This window comes from Scatophagus argus, chromosome 9 (assembly GCF_020382885.2).
Source record: "Scatophagus argus isolate fScaArg1 chromosome 9, fScaArg1.pri, whole genome shotgun sequence".
Lineage (NCBI taxonomy): Eukaryota > Metazoa > Chordata > Actinopteri > Scatophagidae > Scatophagus > Scatophagus argus.
The window spans coordinates 8,349,101-8,367,303 of NC_058501.1; the positions used below are offsets into that span (position 1 = coordinate 8,349,101).

General features: G+C 40.4%; 1 protein-coding gene across 7 annotated transcripts in view; it reads right to left on the reverse strand.

The window, feature by feature from the left end:
* Positions 1–7,696: 7,696 nt before the first annotated feature.
* Positions 7,697–18,203, reverse strand: part of LOC124064319 (trafficking kinesin-binding protein 1-like) — a 43,333-nt gene continuing 32,826 nt past the window's right edge. For 4 of the 7 annotated variants that reach the window (XM_046398667.1, XM_046398669.1, XM_046398668.1 and 1 more), the window contains 5 exons: positions 17,892–18,131; positions 17,245–17,564; positions 14,471–14,956; positions 12,957–13,059; positions 7,697–11,543 (listed from right to left, as the gene is read on the reverse strand). In XM_046398667.1, the coding sequence (XP_046254623.1) occupies positions 10,505–11,543; positions 12,957–13,059; positions 14,471–14,956; positions 17,245–17,564; positions 17,892–18,131 (2,188 nt within the window). In that variant the 3' untranslated portion in view covers positions 7,697–10,504. Of the gene's footprint in view, positions 11,544–12,406; positions 12,637–12,956; positions 13,060–14,470; positions 14,957–17,244; positions 17,565–17,891; positions 18,132–18,203 lie in introns of those variants that run through there. The other 3 variants (XM_046398670.1, XM_046398672.1, XM_046398671.1) reach the window with 3 other exon arrangements.

The window sequence follows — 18,203 nt, forward strand, 5'->3', positions numbered from 1 at the left end:
CATGTGATACCACCAGGTGTCCTCTCTGTCCTCTTCTTTTTCTGTGCTGTCCACATTCAAGCAAATCTGCCAGAACTGAAACATGGCTGGAAGAATTTCTAGTTATTTGCAGTCATTTATGATCTAATTAAATTGTTCCTCTCTTTAGTGGAGAGACTCTACAACATGGCACAAATGGTGGGATTTTATTTAGCTTTTAAGTTAATGTTTTTAGGTGTCATGAAGTTATTTAGCTTTCATTTACATTATTATCAGTTTTTACAGAAATTGTTACAAGGAAGACAAAATGGTTTTACCCGAGACGACTGACGGCATTTCAGCTAATGTTTGTTTCCCAGGCAGTCTGAGAGAAAAGCAATTCTGCTTCATCTGACTTGATTCAATTTGCTGTCTTGCAAATTCTACTAATCTAATGTAAATATTGTTAGAAATGTCACAATGAAACTGTAATGAATGGAGCTGGGGAGGAGGCGAGGAGGAAGAAAACCTGCTTCACACATTTCGCATCGAGAGGCCACAGTGGTGGAATATATTAATGCTCATTTAGTCGTTCCTTCAGGACCCGCTGCCAATGGATACATTGAAGATGGTTAACTTGCGCTCATATTGTCTCAAACAGTAACAATATTACATTGATTATATAAAAGTGGGAGAAATGCTCTCTAAAGGTTCAGTGGTGCTTTTGTAGACTTGTGGATCTGTTACACAGATCTGTGTCACGGCTTAAAATGTCTAGCGGGGGATATGTGCAGGATATCATTATGACTTTTGCAAACACAGCGACACAATAATTACTTCAGAGTTACATCACTACAAACCACATTGATTGAAAAGCTACATCAGGTGAAAGGGAAATGCTCATAGATGCAGCACAATGCCAAACAGGTGCAGACTTAGGACTTAAAATGAAAAGAAAGGAGTTGCACACCAGCCATGATGTAATCATTTGTAACAGAGCTGATGTTTTCAATAAGTCGTCGTTGTTGTTTGGGGCTTCGCGACACAGAAAATCCCCAAAACCTTCAGACAGGAGCTTAGTTCATGTGCATATTCAGTAGTATGTTAATACAGTGGAATGTAATAAAGCGTACCCCCTCTAATGACAGGATGCAGCTCTCTAATATTGTAAGTCTTATATGAATCATGAATTTGCAGTTGTTGCAAAGCCGCGAGGGAATGAAACATCAAGTGTTTTCTCTTTTAAATGCAATCAAGTGAAAATATGAAACTTCCTCTTACAAATGAAAAGTTAACTCATTAGCAGTCAAACACACCTTTGCTCAGTTTAATATGCTCTGCTCTGGTATGGCCAGGACTTTTTGCAATTTTTCAATTCCACTTCTTGTGAATACTTCTTCATCTGTACTTTGTATTCTTCAACCCTGTAAAAAGGGTTACATGTAAAGACTTTCATACATGATTATTTGTAGATTGTTGTCTACTTCTGCTAATGTTTTAGCGTTGACTGTTGACTGTAATGGTCTCTTGTGGCCACAGTGGCTGTTGTCCAGCTGAAGTTACATGGGATGCCTTGCATTGCCCTGCGTTACACTGTTTGGTTGGTAATATTAGCCCATGTAAATTCATGTTACTCTTCAAAAGCAAAAAGTATAAACCAGTTAAATGTACAGATCAAAATGATCACAAAATCTATTATTATGATGACAGCATCCTTAGTGTTTAGTTTAATGATATGTATGTATATAATCTACTTATTATCAATTCTTATGGTAATTACAGGGAACAGAAATGGATTAGAAGCCCAGAAGTGTGTTTTAAAGCAGATAGTGATGTAGCAGCAGCAGCATTACACTATGCTGATGACTTGACAAAAGTCTGAAAAGTCCTCATCTTTCAAAGATGGTTTAAGGCAGCTTTAAGGTGGAAGAGACTGCAGTAAATGTTTATTTTGTGAGTGTACACTTGCATGAGCTTTTTGAGCACTTTGGTAAACAGAAACAAGTTTGGAAATTAAAGAAGTATTGCTTTGTAGAGAGAGTAGGTTTGCAATATTGCATACTGTGCGGATGTGTGTGTGTGTGTATGTGTGTTTGCGTGTGCGCTTGTTTCTCTGCTGTGTGTTCATTAATTTCTCTCAGTTGTTACAGCTGGATAAAATGAAAGAAACAGATGAACTTTTGTAGACACTGTATCCTTCACAGTAATTCCCTCCAAAATCAATTCCACATTTTTAGATGATCCATGGTCTGCTGTGTAATATAGAAGATGCTTCATGCTGTTGTAAGTAAACTAAGTCATTGGTTATACATTGCAATATAAGAAATGGCCGCCAAAGGGAAAATAAACTGCTTATGAAAATTAGACTCTTTTGAGCTGGAAGATTACTGCAGAAAACTTAGAGAATGAGAAATATAAAATATTCATGTGTATACTATGGCAATATAAATATGAATGAGACATACAGTGGCTTGCGAAACTATTTGGCCCCCTTGAACTTTGTGACCTTTTTCCACATTTCAGGCTTCAAACATAAAGATATAAAACTGTAATTTCTTGTGAAGAATCAACAACAAGTGGGACACAATCATGAAGTGGAACACACTTTATTGGATATTTTAAACTTTTTTAACAAATAAAAAAACGAAAAATTGGGCGTGCAAAATTATTCAGCCCCTTTACTTTCAGTGCAGCAAACTCTGTCCAGAAGTTCAGTGAGGATCTCTGAATGATTCAATGTTGACCTAAATGACTAACGATGATAAATGGAATCCACCTGTGTGTAATCAAGTCTCTGTATAAATGCACCTGCACTGTGATAGTCTCAGAGGTCTGTTTAAAGCGCAGAGAGCATCATGAAGAACAAGGAACACACCAGGCAGGTCCGAGATACTGTTGTGGAGAAGTTTAAAGCTGGATTTGGATACAAAAAGATTTCCCAAGCTTTAAACATCCCAAGGAGCACTGTGCAAGCAATAATATTGAAATGGAAGGAGTATCAGACCACTGCAAATCTACCAAGATCTGGCCGTCCCCCTAAACTTTCAGCTCATACAAGGAGAAGACTGATCAGAGATGCAGCCAAGAGGCCCATGATCACTCTGGATGAACTGCAGAGGTCTACAGCCGAGGTGGGAGAATCTGTCCATAGGACAACAATCAGTCGTATACTGCACAAATCTGGCCTTTATGGAAGAGTGGCAAGAAGGAAGCCATTTCTTAAAGATATCCATAAAAAGTGTCGTTTAAAGTTTGCCACAAGCCACCTGGGAGACACACCAAACATGTGGAAGAAGGTGCTCTGGTCAGATGAGACCAAAATCGAACTTTTTGGCAACAATGCAAGACGTTATGTTTGGCGTAAAAGCAGCACAGCTCATCACCCTCAACACACCATCCCCACTGTCAAACATGGTGGTGGCAGCATCATGGTTTGGGCCTGCTTTTCTTCAGCAGGGACAGGGAAGATGGTTAAAATTGATGGGAAGATGGATGGAGCCAAATACAGGACCATTCTGGAAGAAAACCTGATGGAGTCCGCAAAAGACCTGAGACTGGGACGGAGATTTGTCTTCCAACAAGACAATGATCCAAAACATAAAGCAAAAGCTACAATGGAATGGTTCACCAAAAAACATATCAAGGTGTTAGAATGGCCAAGTCAAAGTCCAGACCTCAATCCAATTGAGAATCTGTGGAAAGAACTGAAAACTGCTGTTCACAAACGCTCTCCATCCAACCTCACTGAGCTCGAGCTGTTTTGCAAGGAGGAATGGGCAAAAATATCAGTTTCTCGATGTGCAAAACTGATAGAGACATACCCCAAGCGACTTGCAGCTGTAATCGCAGCAAAAGGTGGCACTACAAAGTATTAACTCAATGGGGCTGAATGATTTTGCACACCCAATTTTTCATTTTTTATTTGTTAAAAAAGTTAAAAATATCCAATAAATTTTGTTCCACTTCATGATTGTGTCCCACTTGTTGTTGTTTCTTCACAAAAAATTACAGTTTTATATCTTTATGTTTGAAGCCTGAAATGTGTCAAAAGGTCACAAAGTTCAAGGGGGCCAAATAGTTTCGCAAGCCACTGTAAGCTCTGACTGAAGTTAGCTTTTTTTTTGCCTGGATCTGCATAGAAAATTTGTGGTTATGGCAACCATGTATTACTTGTCTGGTACAGTATGTAGTACAGCACATCTTTAACATGAACTTGTTTAAAATGCAAAATTGTAAAATTTCTCAAGCATCTCAGGCTTTTTAATATTTACCTTATCATCACAGAGTCAGATGTTGCATTTAGTGAGTCACACTGAAAGTAAAGTCACTGATAAACATGTAGCCAGACTGTGCAGAGTTTACCATGTTTTTGTTTCCTTTAGAAGGATCACACAGGAGAAAGGCTGATGAAAAGAATCAGGATTATGAGTATGTCTTTGTGTGCCATCTTCAAAATGTTAAAATCATGATGTGTACAATAGATTTACAAAATATACACACAGAAAACATATGCACGGTCAAATGTTCAGTTAAGATTAATAAAAAGTTAAATATAAACCATTAAATGAATGGAGTCTACAGTTTTGAACTTAGTTAAGCATTCTGCAATTTCTTTAATGGAATAGAACTAAAATTTTACAGTTAATTAAACTTAAATATGTAATAAGTACTTGTGTTTTTTAATTTTTCCTACATAGTTATAAAATGATCATTTGATCATACTTTGATGAATGCATAAAAATGCCTTGGGACATCTTGAAATGATGGAGGTAAAGTAAGATTTTAAGTAAGATATGGTGGCATTCATTCTCAGTAACACATGTATGAATAAAATATGTCAAATATAAACTATGCACTTGCACTGAATCATTAGTATTACTCAAAGAAACTCTGTGTATGTCAAACATTCACTCTCACAGATTTATTACTTCCTGTCCAGAGAACACGTTTCATTTGTTTACAATGGATTAAAAATCCTCTAATGGCTGCACTTTAAACTCTACAGCTAGCCTTTGACTGCACATTTATGTGTGTGTGTGTGTGTGTGTGTGTAGGAGCTTGAGGAGAGAGAGTTACCAAGACGATCGATTGAACGAGTGTCCGAAGGCAAAGCTTTCTTCACAGTTCACAGCTCCTGTCAGAAGAATGACGTCAGTAATAAAAAAAATCACGACTGAAAAAAAGAAAAAAACAAAAAAAAAACACAATTCAGTATGGAATGATCTTACATGCCTTCATGCCACAGCAGCATCTCTGTGAGGCTTTCATTAGTCACCGAGGTGAGTGAAGCCAAATGCTAACATGCTCACAATGACAATGCTGACATACTGATGTTTAGCAAGTATTATGTTTATTACATTCACCACGTTTTGCGTGTTAGCATCCTTTGTTCATATACGGGTTGATGTCCACCGTAAACCACAGAACTCGACAAATAAAATGAATGAATGAAAAGCTGGGGAATTGTCAGTGTTATTACAATCCATCCATTTGAGAAGATTAAGGTCTGAAACAAATGTCATGGCAATTCATCCAAAAGTTGCTTAGACATCTCACTGAACACCCCAAATGTCAACTTCATGGTTGTGCAGTGTGGTTAAAGTTAGGAGTGAAAACTGTGACCTGCAGGTGGCGGTAACTGAGATGTCAGGGGTTCATCATTGCACAGCACTATATTAACAGACAAAGTAGTAGTAGTGGTAGTAGTAGCATAGGAATTGTTAAAAAAGCAGTACGCTTTGTCTCCGTTGAATATGTTTGAAGTTTTGTGGCAGAATTTTTTGATGATTACACAAGCCATATAGACCTCCTTTTGGGCACCATGTGAAGGGTCATTGGTGGAGGATGCTGGCTCTGCAGCCCATCATGTCCTCTTGAGGACATGTTTCCACATGCTGTCACTGAAGTGGGGCTGCTGTTTATCACTCCGTGCCCAAGAGCTGATTGAGTAATCCAAGATTTTAAAGCATGCACAGCAGTTGGAGTAGGCGACCCCTGGGGAGACTAAGACTTTACATCAGGACAAATATGTACAAATCAGTTTTAAGGGCAGTTTATGGAGCATATTCTGTTGTTATGTTTTCTCTATGATATCCAATCATTTTGTAGCATCGATGATCTTCAGAAGTGCATGGATTCAGTGCAGCTTTTTCTTAAAGTCTGCTGCATTCCTGTTGAATTATATATTATATGACAACGTATAATAAACTGACCAGTGTTAATCCGCACAGAAGATAGAATCACAAGACAAACTGATCAGGACAGAAAATCATCCTCTATCATCTCATTCATCCCGCTTGTTTTTACTTTTCTGTCCTGACTGACTCAACTGTGCAGAATGTTCTCATTTCCCCTGTGGGACCACACACACCTGCTAGTCCTCCGCTAGGCATCTAAAAACCATTTCACAATCACCCAGTGCTGCTTGTACCCATCTGTCCCCTCTCTTCATTTTCATCTACATCATTCAGATAGAGCCCAGTCCTGTTTCCTGTCGTCTGAGTTGCCTCTCTATCATCTCTCAATCTGTCTCTCTACTTTGACAACTTCTGGTTTGGGAATCAGTTTAATAAAGAGAGGACATAATTGCTATTCTTCATGTATTTCCTCTTTACCAATGATTTAAGTGTATAATGGAACAGAAAACAAGTGGTGGTGGTTGCACTCAGTGTGGTGTTGTGTCTGACCATCTTCAGAAACACAGGATGGATGAGAAGCCTAAGAGAAGGATCTGCTGAGCCTCATTCTGAGGTCAATAGGGACACATATGGGTTTGCTAGACCAACACTAGATGCATTTTATAATCTTTTAGTGCTTGTTTGCTTTCTTTTCTTTTCCGGGGATTGAGTTGGCCTTTGCCTGTGTTTACACCAGCTGTCACTTCTGTTCTCTGAGACACACTGCCTCCCTGTGCTGTAACATTGTAACTGGAATGACTGCAGCTACAACAGTTCCTCAGGGCGCTCCAGTCTACTATTCTGTTGAACCAATAACTTTGTCAATATATGGTATTGTATTTATAAAATAAGATGCTTAATTAACTGCAACTGACTGTAAAAAGTAAATATTGATATTTATGAATGTGTAGTGTAGAAACTACATGTTGCAGGTTATGCGTCAGCTGTTTTAAAATCAGTGGAGAGATAAAAGGCATCAAGGACATCTGTACACACACACATACTTATATATAAAAAAACAGCCTGGAGAATGAACAGCGTTGTATGTAATTTGCATGGAATGTAGTCAAAGGCACACCAATATGTTGGAGTGTGAAGTGAAAGGGCTCCATGGTGTGATTCAAATCTAGTTTTCAGGTTGCATGTTTGCCTACCCCAGACCTGACCCAGAACATCATTAGTGTACCTTTTGAGCTGTGACATTTTTCAGTTTCATGTTGGCTACCGTTGTTACTGCTTAATTGTACCCAAAGGAGAACAGGGAAGCAGAGAGAAAGGACTGCTGCAGTGTGCCGTTTGGTGTTGTGGCTTTGTAGTGACATTGCATTGTGATTGTGCATGCAATTATTGTGACATATATTGGAAAATTGTTCTCAGCAACATGATACTGGTTTCCAACATATCACACAGCTTTGTTGCTAGGAGTGATTTACGGGTACTCGGTGGCCCATTAAGGTTGACAATTGTTCCCAGATCTCTTCAGCAACAATGCATGATTAACACTGTTGAACCAAAGCATAAAGTCAGCAAAATTGTCAGTTCCTATGAATAAGGCAAACAAGTCAGCCTTTAGGTATTTATTTTTATTGACAGTATAGTCTGTTCTGTTGAATAGAACGCTTCAGTCCCTGAACAGAAGTTTCTTTCCCTCTTTACTAAAATATAATCAACTCCCTGTGTTTTTGTTCTACTGTTGCAGTTCATCTTTAAGAACAAAAGTTAGCATGATTATAGGTGTTGCATACATTTACAATGTAATGATGGTTCCCCTTTTGAGGTTAATACAAACAGATAAATCAAGATAAATCAACATACTGTACACAAATATATACCCCTACAGCAGGATTACTCGTTGTAATAACTTACATCCTGATGATTCAGTTGACACACAGAAAAAGAAACACATACACACCAGCTCCTCATCGCGTCAGTCTTAGCACTTAAATACTGTAAATACTGTTGTCTGATTGTTTTTCCCTCCCTATTCCTGTTATCAAGTTTTATATATGTTTTTCTGAGGCCAGAGAAATCATTTAGCCATAACAAACTATCCAATGAAAAATTATTCAAAATATAAATACAATAACCAAAAGTCCTTCACTTAAACACGTACAGTAGGCATTCAGCTATATGCATGCTTCTAATAATCCCAAGTATTTATTAAATTCTATTTAAGAATTTTTAATCTCCTGCTCAGTAACATTACTAGTTTAACTCCTTAATCATTAAGGATTATTTCAGATCACTACCAGCATTAGAGCCAGCCATGTCCATTCATTCACTGTCAGTCAGTCAGCACAGGCCCAACGCCCTAATTCAAATCACTTCAACTGGGCAGAGGTGTTTCTGAGGCCAGTAAAGTCATGTATATATGGAACGTGTACAAGATGTCTGATGGGCCTTCCTGAGGGTGGACACTGGAACTGGGTCAGTGATACTATTAATTTCCCTTTAGCAACAAACTGTTATTAGAATCTCAGCCTCTTGCCTTTAAAACATTTCAAGTTGCTCCTTTTATAGTTACATTCAGAAACATAGAAGTGCTATAATTGCGGACATGGATATTTTTCCCTCCAACACACACTTGGTTTTGACAAATGAAACTGAGTGGTGTCAGTCTGTTTGCATGATCCCGGTATACACTGGCAACATAGGGTGAACAGTAAATTTGTAATCAGTCTAATTTGCATACAAACATGCTTCCAACTTTGTGTCGTTGTGATCCCACCCACTCTTTATTAGGCTGTGACTTTGGTTGTGAGTGACCGCTGTGTCGGTGGCAGACTCCTGATTTTCCATCTCCCATCTGCATTTTGTTGGATTATGACGCCATGATGCCTCATTTACCACTGATTCAGATGTCACTGCATCGTTTTTCTACAGGTCTGCCTCTTGTTGTCACAGTGTTTTAACGTGTCTGTATTACTGTTTATGTGCTACATGCCCCAGTGGATTATAAATGAAGGTGATGGTTCACCCGAACTCAATAGAAGACAAAAAAAACCCCAAAAACAAACAGCCAGACAGTCATGTGTGGGGCCCCTCAACAGGTTCGCATGCATGAATTTACACAATTATTCTGATTTACCATCTCCTGCATTAAAATAACAAAGTTGTCAAACAAAACCAACTATACTCCAATGAGATACAGTATCTTAGCTGTTTTAGGCACATAAGAACATTAAGTCACAGCAAGATTAAAGCCACAATCCAGATTATTTCTGAAAATACAGATTACATACAGACAGTGGGGGGGGGAGGAGTTGCTGGTAGGAAATACTCTCTAGTGCCAACATCACAACTTTCATTTAGCTGCAGTGCAATACAATTCAAACACAAACAAGTGAGAGATTAAAAATACCATAGTGGCTCGAATATAAGATAACACTTCAAATGAAACCACGTATGCAAATTAGGCATATTTAAGCGTGTACCACATTTAATTCAAAATACAGCACAGTATGATTATTAAAAATATTTAAGCTTAATAAAGACTCTGGTAGTAAGCTAGCCTGTCAGGACAGCAGCCAGCTTTACAGTGTGAGCGTTTGGGTTTTTTTTTTTCTCTTCCTGTTTGGTTTTGACATTAATCATATTATCCTTGTCTCTCTGTACCATAGACTGTTTACAGATGTGTCATTAATGATGGTCTGTGATGATTTTTGTGTTGACATTAAGGCTAAAAATGACCCATGACACAGCACTTTCTTTAAGTAACGTCTGCTGTAGTCAGTGTGTAATTGTGTGGTTCTGGAACATCTGACCCCCATTTTTTCATAGACCATGTGGAGTAAATCAAAACATCTTACATTCGAGCCAATACAGTACATTTAATGGGTTGGCTTTTTTCAATGGTGCAGTCAGTCATACTAGGTGGGAAGGAAAATGAGACTAAAAGAAGCTTGTGGAAAAGCATTACTTTCACCAGATTGGGCCTTTTAATAACATACTAAATATGACACAGTATATTGCATATACATCTCATACAATATACAGTTACAGACACTGAGGAAGGCATCATACTCCATCATCATTAGTCTGGTCTGACACTAAGAATATAACACAGTGTAACAGTGTCAGCCACTACTGGTGTGTTCACCACCATTTCATTCACTGATGTTGATCTGCAGTCTGGACTGGTTAGGAAAGATTTCTTTCTGTTTAGTAGATTCTGTAAGTGGACGGTATTGTATACATCAGTGTAGCTGTTTGGTCTGGGGTACTCTCCAGCTGAAGAGTCTGTAGAGTTATGTAGGACATTTGGTTGTATAGAGAAACTCATAAACTGTGTGTAATTATGTTGTGTGTGTTGTTATATGAGCTAATACAGTGAATGTCTTCCATTATGGTCCTGTGTCATCATTGCTGTGTTATTCATTACTTGATGAATTGTGTAGCATTGTGTTTGGCCGGGTGTGTCTTTGTATTATCGTCTGTGGTGTGACTGTTTCCAGTGCATGTAGTGTCTGTGGTATGTGTCTGGCCTTTGTGGCCAGTGTGTGATTTGCTTGCTTTTTGCCCATTTCCTGTGTGGGCACTGCCTGTTGGGTATGTGGGCTTTGCATTGTATGTGGTATGAGTATCTCTGTGTCAGGGGGGCCTCCTGGGTCTTTCATGGCCATACTGGCCCCTACCATGGCAGGATAGCTTCGATTCCTCCTCAGTCCTGCATTCAAACCTGGAAGCCCCCCACCCAGTGCATTGTTCCCCAGTCCAGTAGGTCCAAAGGGGGCTAATAGAGTACCTCCAGATGAAAGAGAAGCAGCATGAGGGGGGAGGGTGCGGAAACATTTCAGTTTGTCCACAAGTCGCAGCTTCAGCATCTCTGTTTGGCTGTCATCATCTGTTTTTCCCCCTCGCTCTCTCTCTGCCTCCCCCAGCACTTCTCTCAGAATGGTACGAGCTGGCTTAGAGGCTAAGAAAGTGTCATAAAATGGCGGGTCATCACTTGAAGGGCTGAACTGAAAAACTGGGCAGGTGGTGGAAGATTTGGAACGAGGGGAGTTGGGTGGGGTGGAAGGCTGGAGGATGAGGGTGTCTGGGCGTTTCCTTAATTGTGTGGGTTCACTCTCCCCTGGTGCATCGCTACTCTGCTGCGCTTGTGCTCCTCTGACAGGTGTTGAACCTCCACTGGCATCCAATCCTCGGTCCCAGCTGCGTGGGTCATACACCGAGGCAGAAATGCCATGCTCCAGCAGGAGGCGTACCAGGCCTAGAGAAGTGCTGGTGGTTTTAGTGGAGTCCCTAAGGTTGGTGGAGGACTCGGCTAGTGAGAGAGAGAGGGAAAGACGGCGTGGGGTGCAGCAGGGGGTATAGGAAGGTGTGGGTGGGGCAGAGAAGGGTATGGGAGAGGAAATAGGGGTAGGGGTTCCAGTACAAGCACTGCTCTGACAAGAAGCTAGAGCTGGGCTGGAGATGGAGGAGTAAATGGAAAAATGGATCAATGAAGATAGAGGAAAGGGGAAAGAATAGGGACATAAGACACAGTATGAGTGCAGGGACATAAATGAATGGACATGAGTTATCCAGTCTTAATACCTGGTTTTTAGTGACAATTAAGACTCATTAGAAATTATGGATATGAGCTAAAACATAACCATGCACAACTTTTCCAAGCTTTTTCATATTTGAGAAACTGATATATAGAGATCAGTTAAGGAGTTATTTTTCACTGCCCCACTGTGTCTGACAAATAAGTCAGCATATTTTAAATGATAGTCAGAAGCATCAAGGCTCACATACACACTGTTAACCACACAATAATTATTAGAGCCCTGACTTAAGCAGCTACATGACAAAAGGTGTCAGGTGTCATCACATGACCTTTATCCTGTCCTTGAGTCACACTGGCAAGGTGCTGAATGACTTGTTTTAGATGTTGAATCCCCACCATCCAATGGCAAAGGCCTGCCTTAACGTGCCGACAGGGGTTACAGTCTCCCCCACATATGACTACTTGTTATCAACTAACCGCTAGATTAAATGTCATGTGATGACACCTGAGCCAGTTTCTTTCTCTGAATTAAGATTCTAGATGTGGTTAAAAACTTCAAAAGCTAGGAAGTGAACCTTTGCTTTGCAGTTCTTTCTACCATATATTCTGCTCAAATCCTGACAAATTTAGATTAAAACAGTGATTGGTGTCACAGCACTGCGTCAGAAGCTGGATTGTTAGGCAGGAACATGTCGACGGGGAGCATTAGAGGCAAACTGTTATTCTGGTTTACACACACCCACAGTCTTTAGGGATGCACTCCCATGCATTGCCTCACCCATGTGCACCCCAGTTGGTGCACTCAATGGGTCTGCTCTACTTCGGTCATGACAACCATATGATACAAATCCACTTCATCTTCCTCATCACTTGACCTGCCAAGGCCAATCAGACAGCGGAGACGCAGAGAGTATGAAGGCAGCCAGGTGCTGAGGCGTCAAAGTAACTCTGATTCAAAATGTATAGAAGGGGAACAAGAGGGGAATTTGCTCCTTGGCTGAGAGGCATCTATATGATTGGAAGTGTACAGTAGAGTTTTTGTTCAAGTCATGATCAACACTAACATGCCTTTTCTCTCTGTATTGTCTGTGACTGCAGTAGGTAGTTTTTAAGTGAGGCTGGAGTAGCTCTCTCTTATTAATGTGACAGCTTTAACAAACTACGAACTATGGAATTCATAAAGAAAAATGCCTCCATCTTGTGTTCACAGTAGTAAACTACGCTGAACTGTACACGCTGAGGACTGAGCAATGTTACTACAGATAGACATTTTAAAACTAAATACAGTAAAAAAAAAAAAATAGTAGCTAGGCACTTAAAATGTTTACCTTGGGGACACAGAGGTCAGCTGATCAGACGGGTGGAGGATCCTGCAGGTGGTGAAGGTGTATGTAGAGCTAGTATGGGACATACACTTCCCTGGGAAATTAACTAGAGGAGAGGAGAAAGACAGCAGAACAGAGAAGAATGATGTAAGAATGATAAAAATATCAAACGATACTGCAAAAACACTGTAGACAACAAAGTGGACAATAAGCAGGCCGTGATAGTTTAAGCCCCTTGCCAAAGCACCAGCATACATCAGTTCCCTAATTTCTAAGATGTTGAAATGATGGTGGGAAACAGAAATGGCAAATCCAGGCAAAAAGGTCGTTTAATCCAATTCATAATGATAATGAGTAGGGTCACAATACTGTGGGAATGATTGACTTCTTTTAGGATTGGCTTTATTGTATGGGCAGGAGGAATGCCAAGTTTTTGTGTCTAGTGGTGCATGTGAAATTTTATTTATTTCTTTTTTGTTGCTGTTGTTGAATAGGACTCACTGAAAGAAAGTTCAGAGGAACAAGTCTGTAGTCCCTGCACCAATGAAGAGTGCTGTGTGTGTTGCTAAAATGTTAGAGAGAGTGCTGAAAACTTCTCCTGTTGTCATTGTCATTTTGATGACATCTCTTCTACTTGGCAGAGTGGTTTAACAAGTAAAAACAGACAGCAGGTAATGCCAATTCGACTATTATATTAATTTAATGCATCCCTTCAATCTCATGTTTGCAGTGATAAATTTAGAAGAACAGGAGAGGGTAAAAGTGTTTGAAATAAGTGTTATCCCTGTCTTTTCTGTCTGCAATCCATAACTAAGTATCATATCACTGGCGTACAGAACTACACTACATGAACCTGCTGTAGCTGTCATGTGTTAGTGTGACTTAGAAAGCTGCAGTAATAAGACCTGATATACACCTATGTGCCCACAAGTCAAGGCAATTTTGTGTGCATGTGGTTTGTGTGGTACACTGGTGTTTTAGTGTGAGGGCTGAATGCTGGAAGAAATTGGCATGAAAATACTTTCTGAATTAAAGAAAAAAATATTTGCTGCAGGCCACCAGTGACAGATTGAGATTAGTAGAATAATAAAAGACACCCTTAAGAAGATGTGTTGAAGAGGAAAGGCATCAATGAAGATTGAAACATAAGTGATTGGCTGAAATAATGCAAAGTATGGCAGTGAATGAAAGTGTGAAAGTGTGAAGGAAACTGAAGTAAACCAAAGTTAATTAATAAACGAAAAAAAGAAACCATGTACTCTGTTCTGATGGAGTTCGATGGACACACAAGGACTGCCGGTGGGACGGGTGGATGTGCAGGTGTGTGCACAATGAACATGATTTTGCAGGAAGGGACGTCACACTGGGCTTGTGAGATCTCCTGTGAATGCCTTTCCTAATCTCTCACCCTCCCACCCCTCCTCTTCACCCCCCTCCCCATCCCCTTTATCCCCATGCTCCAGGGTTTCAAGGGATGGTGGATGCATTGCAGTGACCTCAGCTAAGTGCTCCCTCACCAGGCATACGGTCCATTGTGGCGGGCTGTAAGGCCTGGAGCTCCTTGAGATCCACGTGCCCATTCATCTCTGAAGAAAGGGGGAGAGGAGAAGAGGAAGAAGAAGGGGAGGGTCTGGAGAAGGAAAGGTGCATGTTTGCACCATGTCCTTCTTCAACTTGAATCGCTTCTCTAGCCCTGCACATTTCTTCTTGCAGTGTTTCTGATTGGCTATTGTCTCGGACGTCCCCATTTTTGTGGCGGCAGACACAAGGAGAAGAGGTAGAGCGAGGCAGATCCATGGGAGCACAGCTCTCTCCTGTCAGGCCAGTGAATGAGTCACATGACAGTTCATCCTCCTCCGGTTGGTCCAGTTGCCAGCTGTCTACCTGCTCCTGCTCGTGCGCTAAAGTACGAAAGCCCTTCGTGACCACACCGGGCCGATGATCCAACAGAGCACCCATGTGGGGTTGAGCCAACTGCTGCCATGCATGGAGAGTAGCAGAGCCTGGAAAAGGGAAGAGAAATGTTATCCAAAGCTGTCTTCATCTGTTCTCTGCCACAAATGCATCTCATCAAATTTATATTTTCTAGATATGTAGTTATAAATATTAATAAATATCAAAAATTCCAGACTAGATGGTCTTAAAATGCCTTTTCATTATCTGAGCGTGGACATTATCCACATGGACTCCAATATTCTACTACTAATCGCAACAGTAGTCCAATCAGAATAAGAATGCCTCATGCAACAACCTCAACGGGAAGAGAGTGACCTGGTCCCGCCTGATTAGCAGGAATTTCCAATCAGATTGAGAGTGGTGATGTATACCTTTGATAATCCATTCGTAGAAAAATATTAGCACTCACTAACCATGTAGACTCTTAATGTGATAATTTCTCACTGGCTGGATAATTATATACAGTATATTTATGGATCTTTATCCAATGTAGGGACAACATATTGAACAAGTCTGTGGGTGTAACAAAAACATGGTCAACACATGACATAACAACAGCACTGCAAGAACAAGAAAATGTCAACTTTTATCATGTTTGATTAACTGCTGTCATGTTTCTGACAGAAACATAGAGTAGATGACAGGCAAAGGCATATTCTTAGATTGTTAAAATATTTGGTCATGCAAAACAAAGAGACAACTGAATAGTTGTTTTCTCATGACTTGAAGAGCCTTTGAGAGATGTCGGTACACACAGTCGTATGATGGCCATAAAAATAAGGAGAGGAAAGGGAAGGTGAGAACATTAGTAAGATTTTATTCAAGAAATGACCAACAAAGAAAACAGAAAAGAAGTGCAGAGATGAAACCAAAAAGAAAAAGGGAGAACAGGAGAGGAGTGAAAGAGATGGACAGTACAAACAGTTGTGTGGCAATAATGTAGCAGAATATCTGTGATGTCTCTACAGTAAAGTCTCATACAGTGAGTATACTGTCAAAACCCAGAACATTAGTTTGTTTCTGGACAGCTGACCTTTTAAAGGATACAGAAGACTCATCTGACAGCAGCCAGGATTATTATGTGTGACATATATGTGAAGGCAGAACACTGTCATCCAAATAATCTCATGTTACCAAGAAGTTTAACATGAATAACTGACATCTCAAGCAACCATCATTAGATTTGAAATTAAACATTGCAACATTTTTGCCATATTTCTTTTTTGTCTTACACTCAAAAAGCAAAAGGACATATTTACATTTGATATGCTCATGGTGTTTCTCTTTTACCTTAAGCACATTATCTGGTGTTCACCAGTCACACCATGGAAGTGGTGCAACAGAGTGTGAACACTAGGTGGTGCCACAAAACAAGAAATACCTCTGTGAAAACAGTTTTAAAATTAGTCCTCTGGAGAAGGACAGACACTGGAAAAGTGATGAATGCTTTAAAGGCCAATTTAAGAAAACTTCTTCAGGTTAAAGGCTGTTGTTGCTTTTTTGGACAAAATATTAATGTTAAGATATTGGGTGAAAATGGTCTCTTAACTGCCATAATTAGCCCTGTATCTATAATGGTATCATCAAGTGGATAAATATCTGACAGCACATATATTAACAATTCAACTCTACCAACTCCACTACCAATACAGTATGGAAATAAATAATTGTAGGATAATAAAGACACTCTATTTAAAAACAGGTGAAAGGAAATTTTGACTCACTGCAAAAAAATCTCTCATGTAAATCAATGTAAATGTAAGTCCCTTTATGGTATCGTACACATTTTAATACCCGATGAATCTCTCAAATGTGAGAAAAACAACAGCTTTGAGAAAGATATACGTCACAGATTTAAGTAAGATGATAAGGGGCATTAATGGCTTTTGTCCCGTATACTATACTTCAAACCAGCAGCGTGGCCGTGTGTGCCTGAAGTAAAAGGAGTGCTGCAGATTTAAACTGCCTCCCTGTTGTTCCAGCACCTCCAGCAGGCCTGTGACTAAAGCCAGCGTATCTCTGAGGTGAGGCTGTGAGGTCTGCCATCTGCTCAGCTCCAACAAACTGGAGCTCATATGTAGGCTCTTAGGATCCTGTGAAGCACTGAGACATATTTTGGAAGGACTGTGGTTATGAAAAATCAAATACTGATTCTCATGCTGGGTCTGAAGGCCTTGACATTGGTTCTGTGATTGGGTTTTACTCATCTGAGTGTAACCTAAACGATCTGGATTTCTTTGGCTTTGATCCTGTTGAGGTTTCTGAAAACTTTCATTTTCATTGTGCAAGGCATTCTGAGAATTAGAAGACTTGTGCATCTGAAAGGAATAATCACCTTCTAGTGGCTTTACAATTTGCAGCTTCTCTGGCAGGTAGGATCTTGGTGTGAATGAGTATCCTGACCAGAGGGAGGGATGCGAGCACAGCGACAGCAGGCTCTCTGTTGGTGTGCCAGGGCCTCCGCTACTTCCCCCACCTCCTTTTTCCTCCTCTTTGGCCAGGTAAGCCAGCTTTCTCTCCCTCTCCTCCTCAAAGAAGCGCTTTTCTGAGAGGTAGTTGTCACGGCGGAGGGACAGACGCCGCAGAGCTGCCTCCAGGTCCCTGCTGCCCGGTGTTCCAGGGGTGCCAGGGGGCCGCTTGTTGGAGTCCTCTGACCTGGGGTGGGGGACGTAGTTGACATTGTTGGGTTTCAGTGAAGAAGCAGGATGCCTCTCTTTCACATTTTCGTTACTTTGTAAAGCTCAGCTTGTCCATGTTGTGTTGCATACAGGCAGCAGATAATGACTGAAACCTAAAAGCTGGGCTTGAATTAGTTACTAAGCACCAGGACAACAAAATCCATAAACCATAGAAACACACTAACAAACACCATGGTTACTAATGAACACAAAAGAGCATCAAAATAATTGATAGATTGAGTGACATCAACTGAAAATGAGATACAAAAAAAGTATAAAAATCTAAAAGTCGATCTGTCCGTACCCATCATCTGGACTCTCCATTATACTGCTTGTCCTGTTGTCCAGGATGATCCCACTTCCCATCTCACTACCATACACAGAGTTGGAGCGTGGTGTGCCCACCCTGCTGGAGCGCCCTGAGGTGAAGCATGATGTCTGATTGGAGCCTGGGATGTTGAGGGGCGACGGGGCTAGTGATAAGCGCTGCTGACGCATCAGGTTCAGGTTTTTCACTGTCTGGAACACTCTCTTTGGTTGCAATCTGGAGAAACACATAAATACTGAAATGTGTTTTTGAATGCATCAACACCAAACATCCCAATACTAAGTTGGA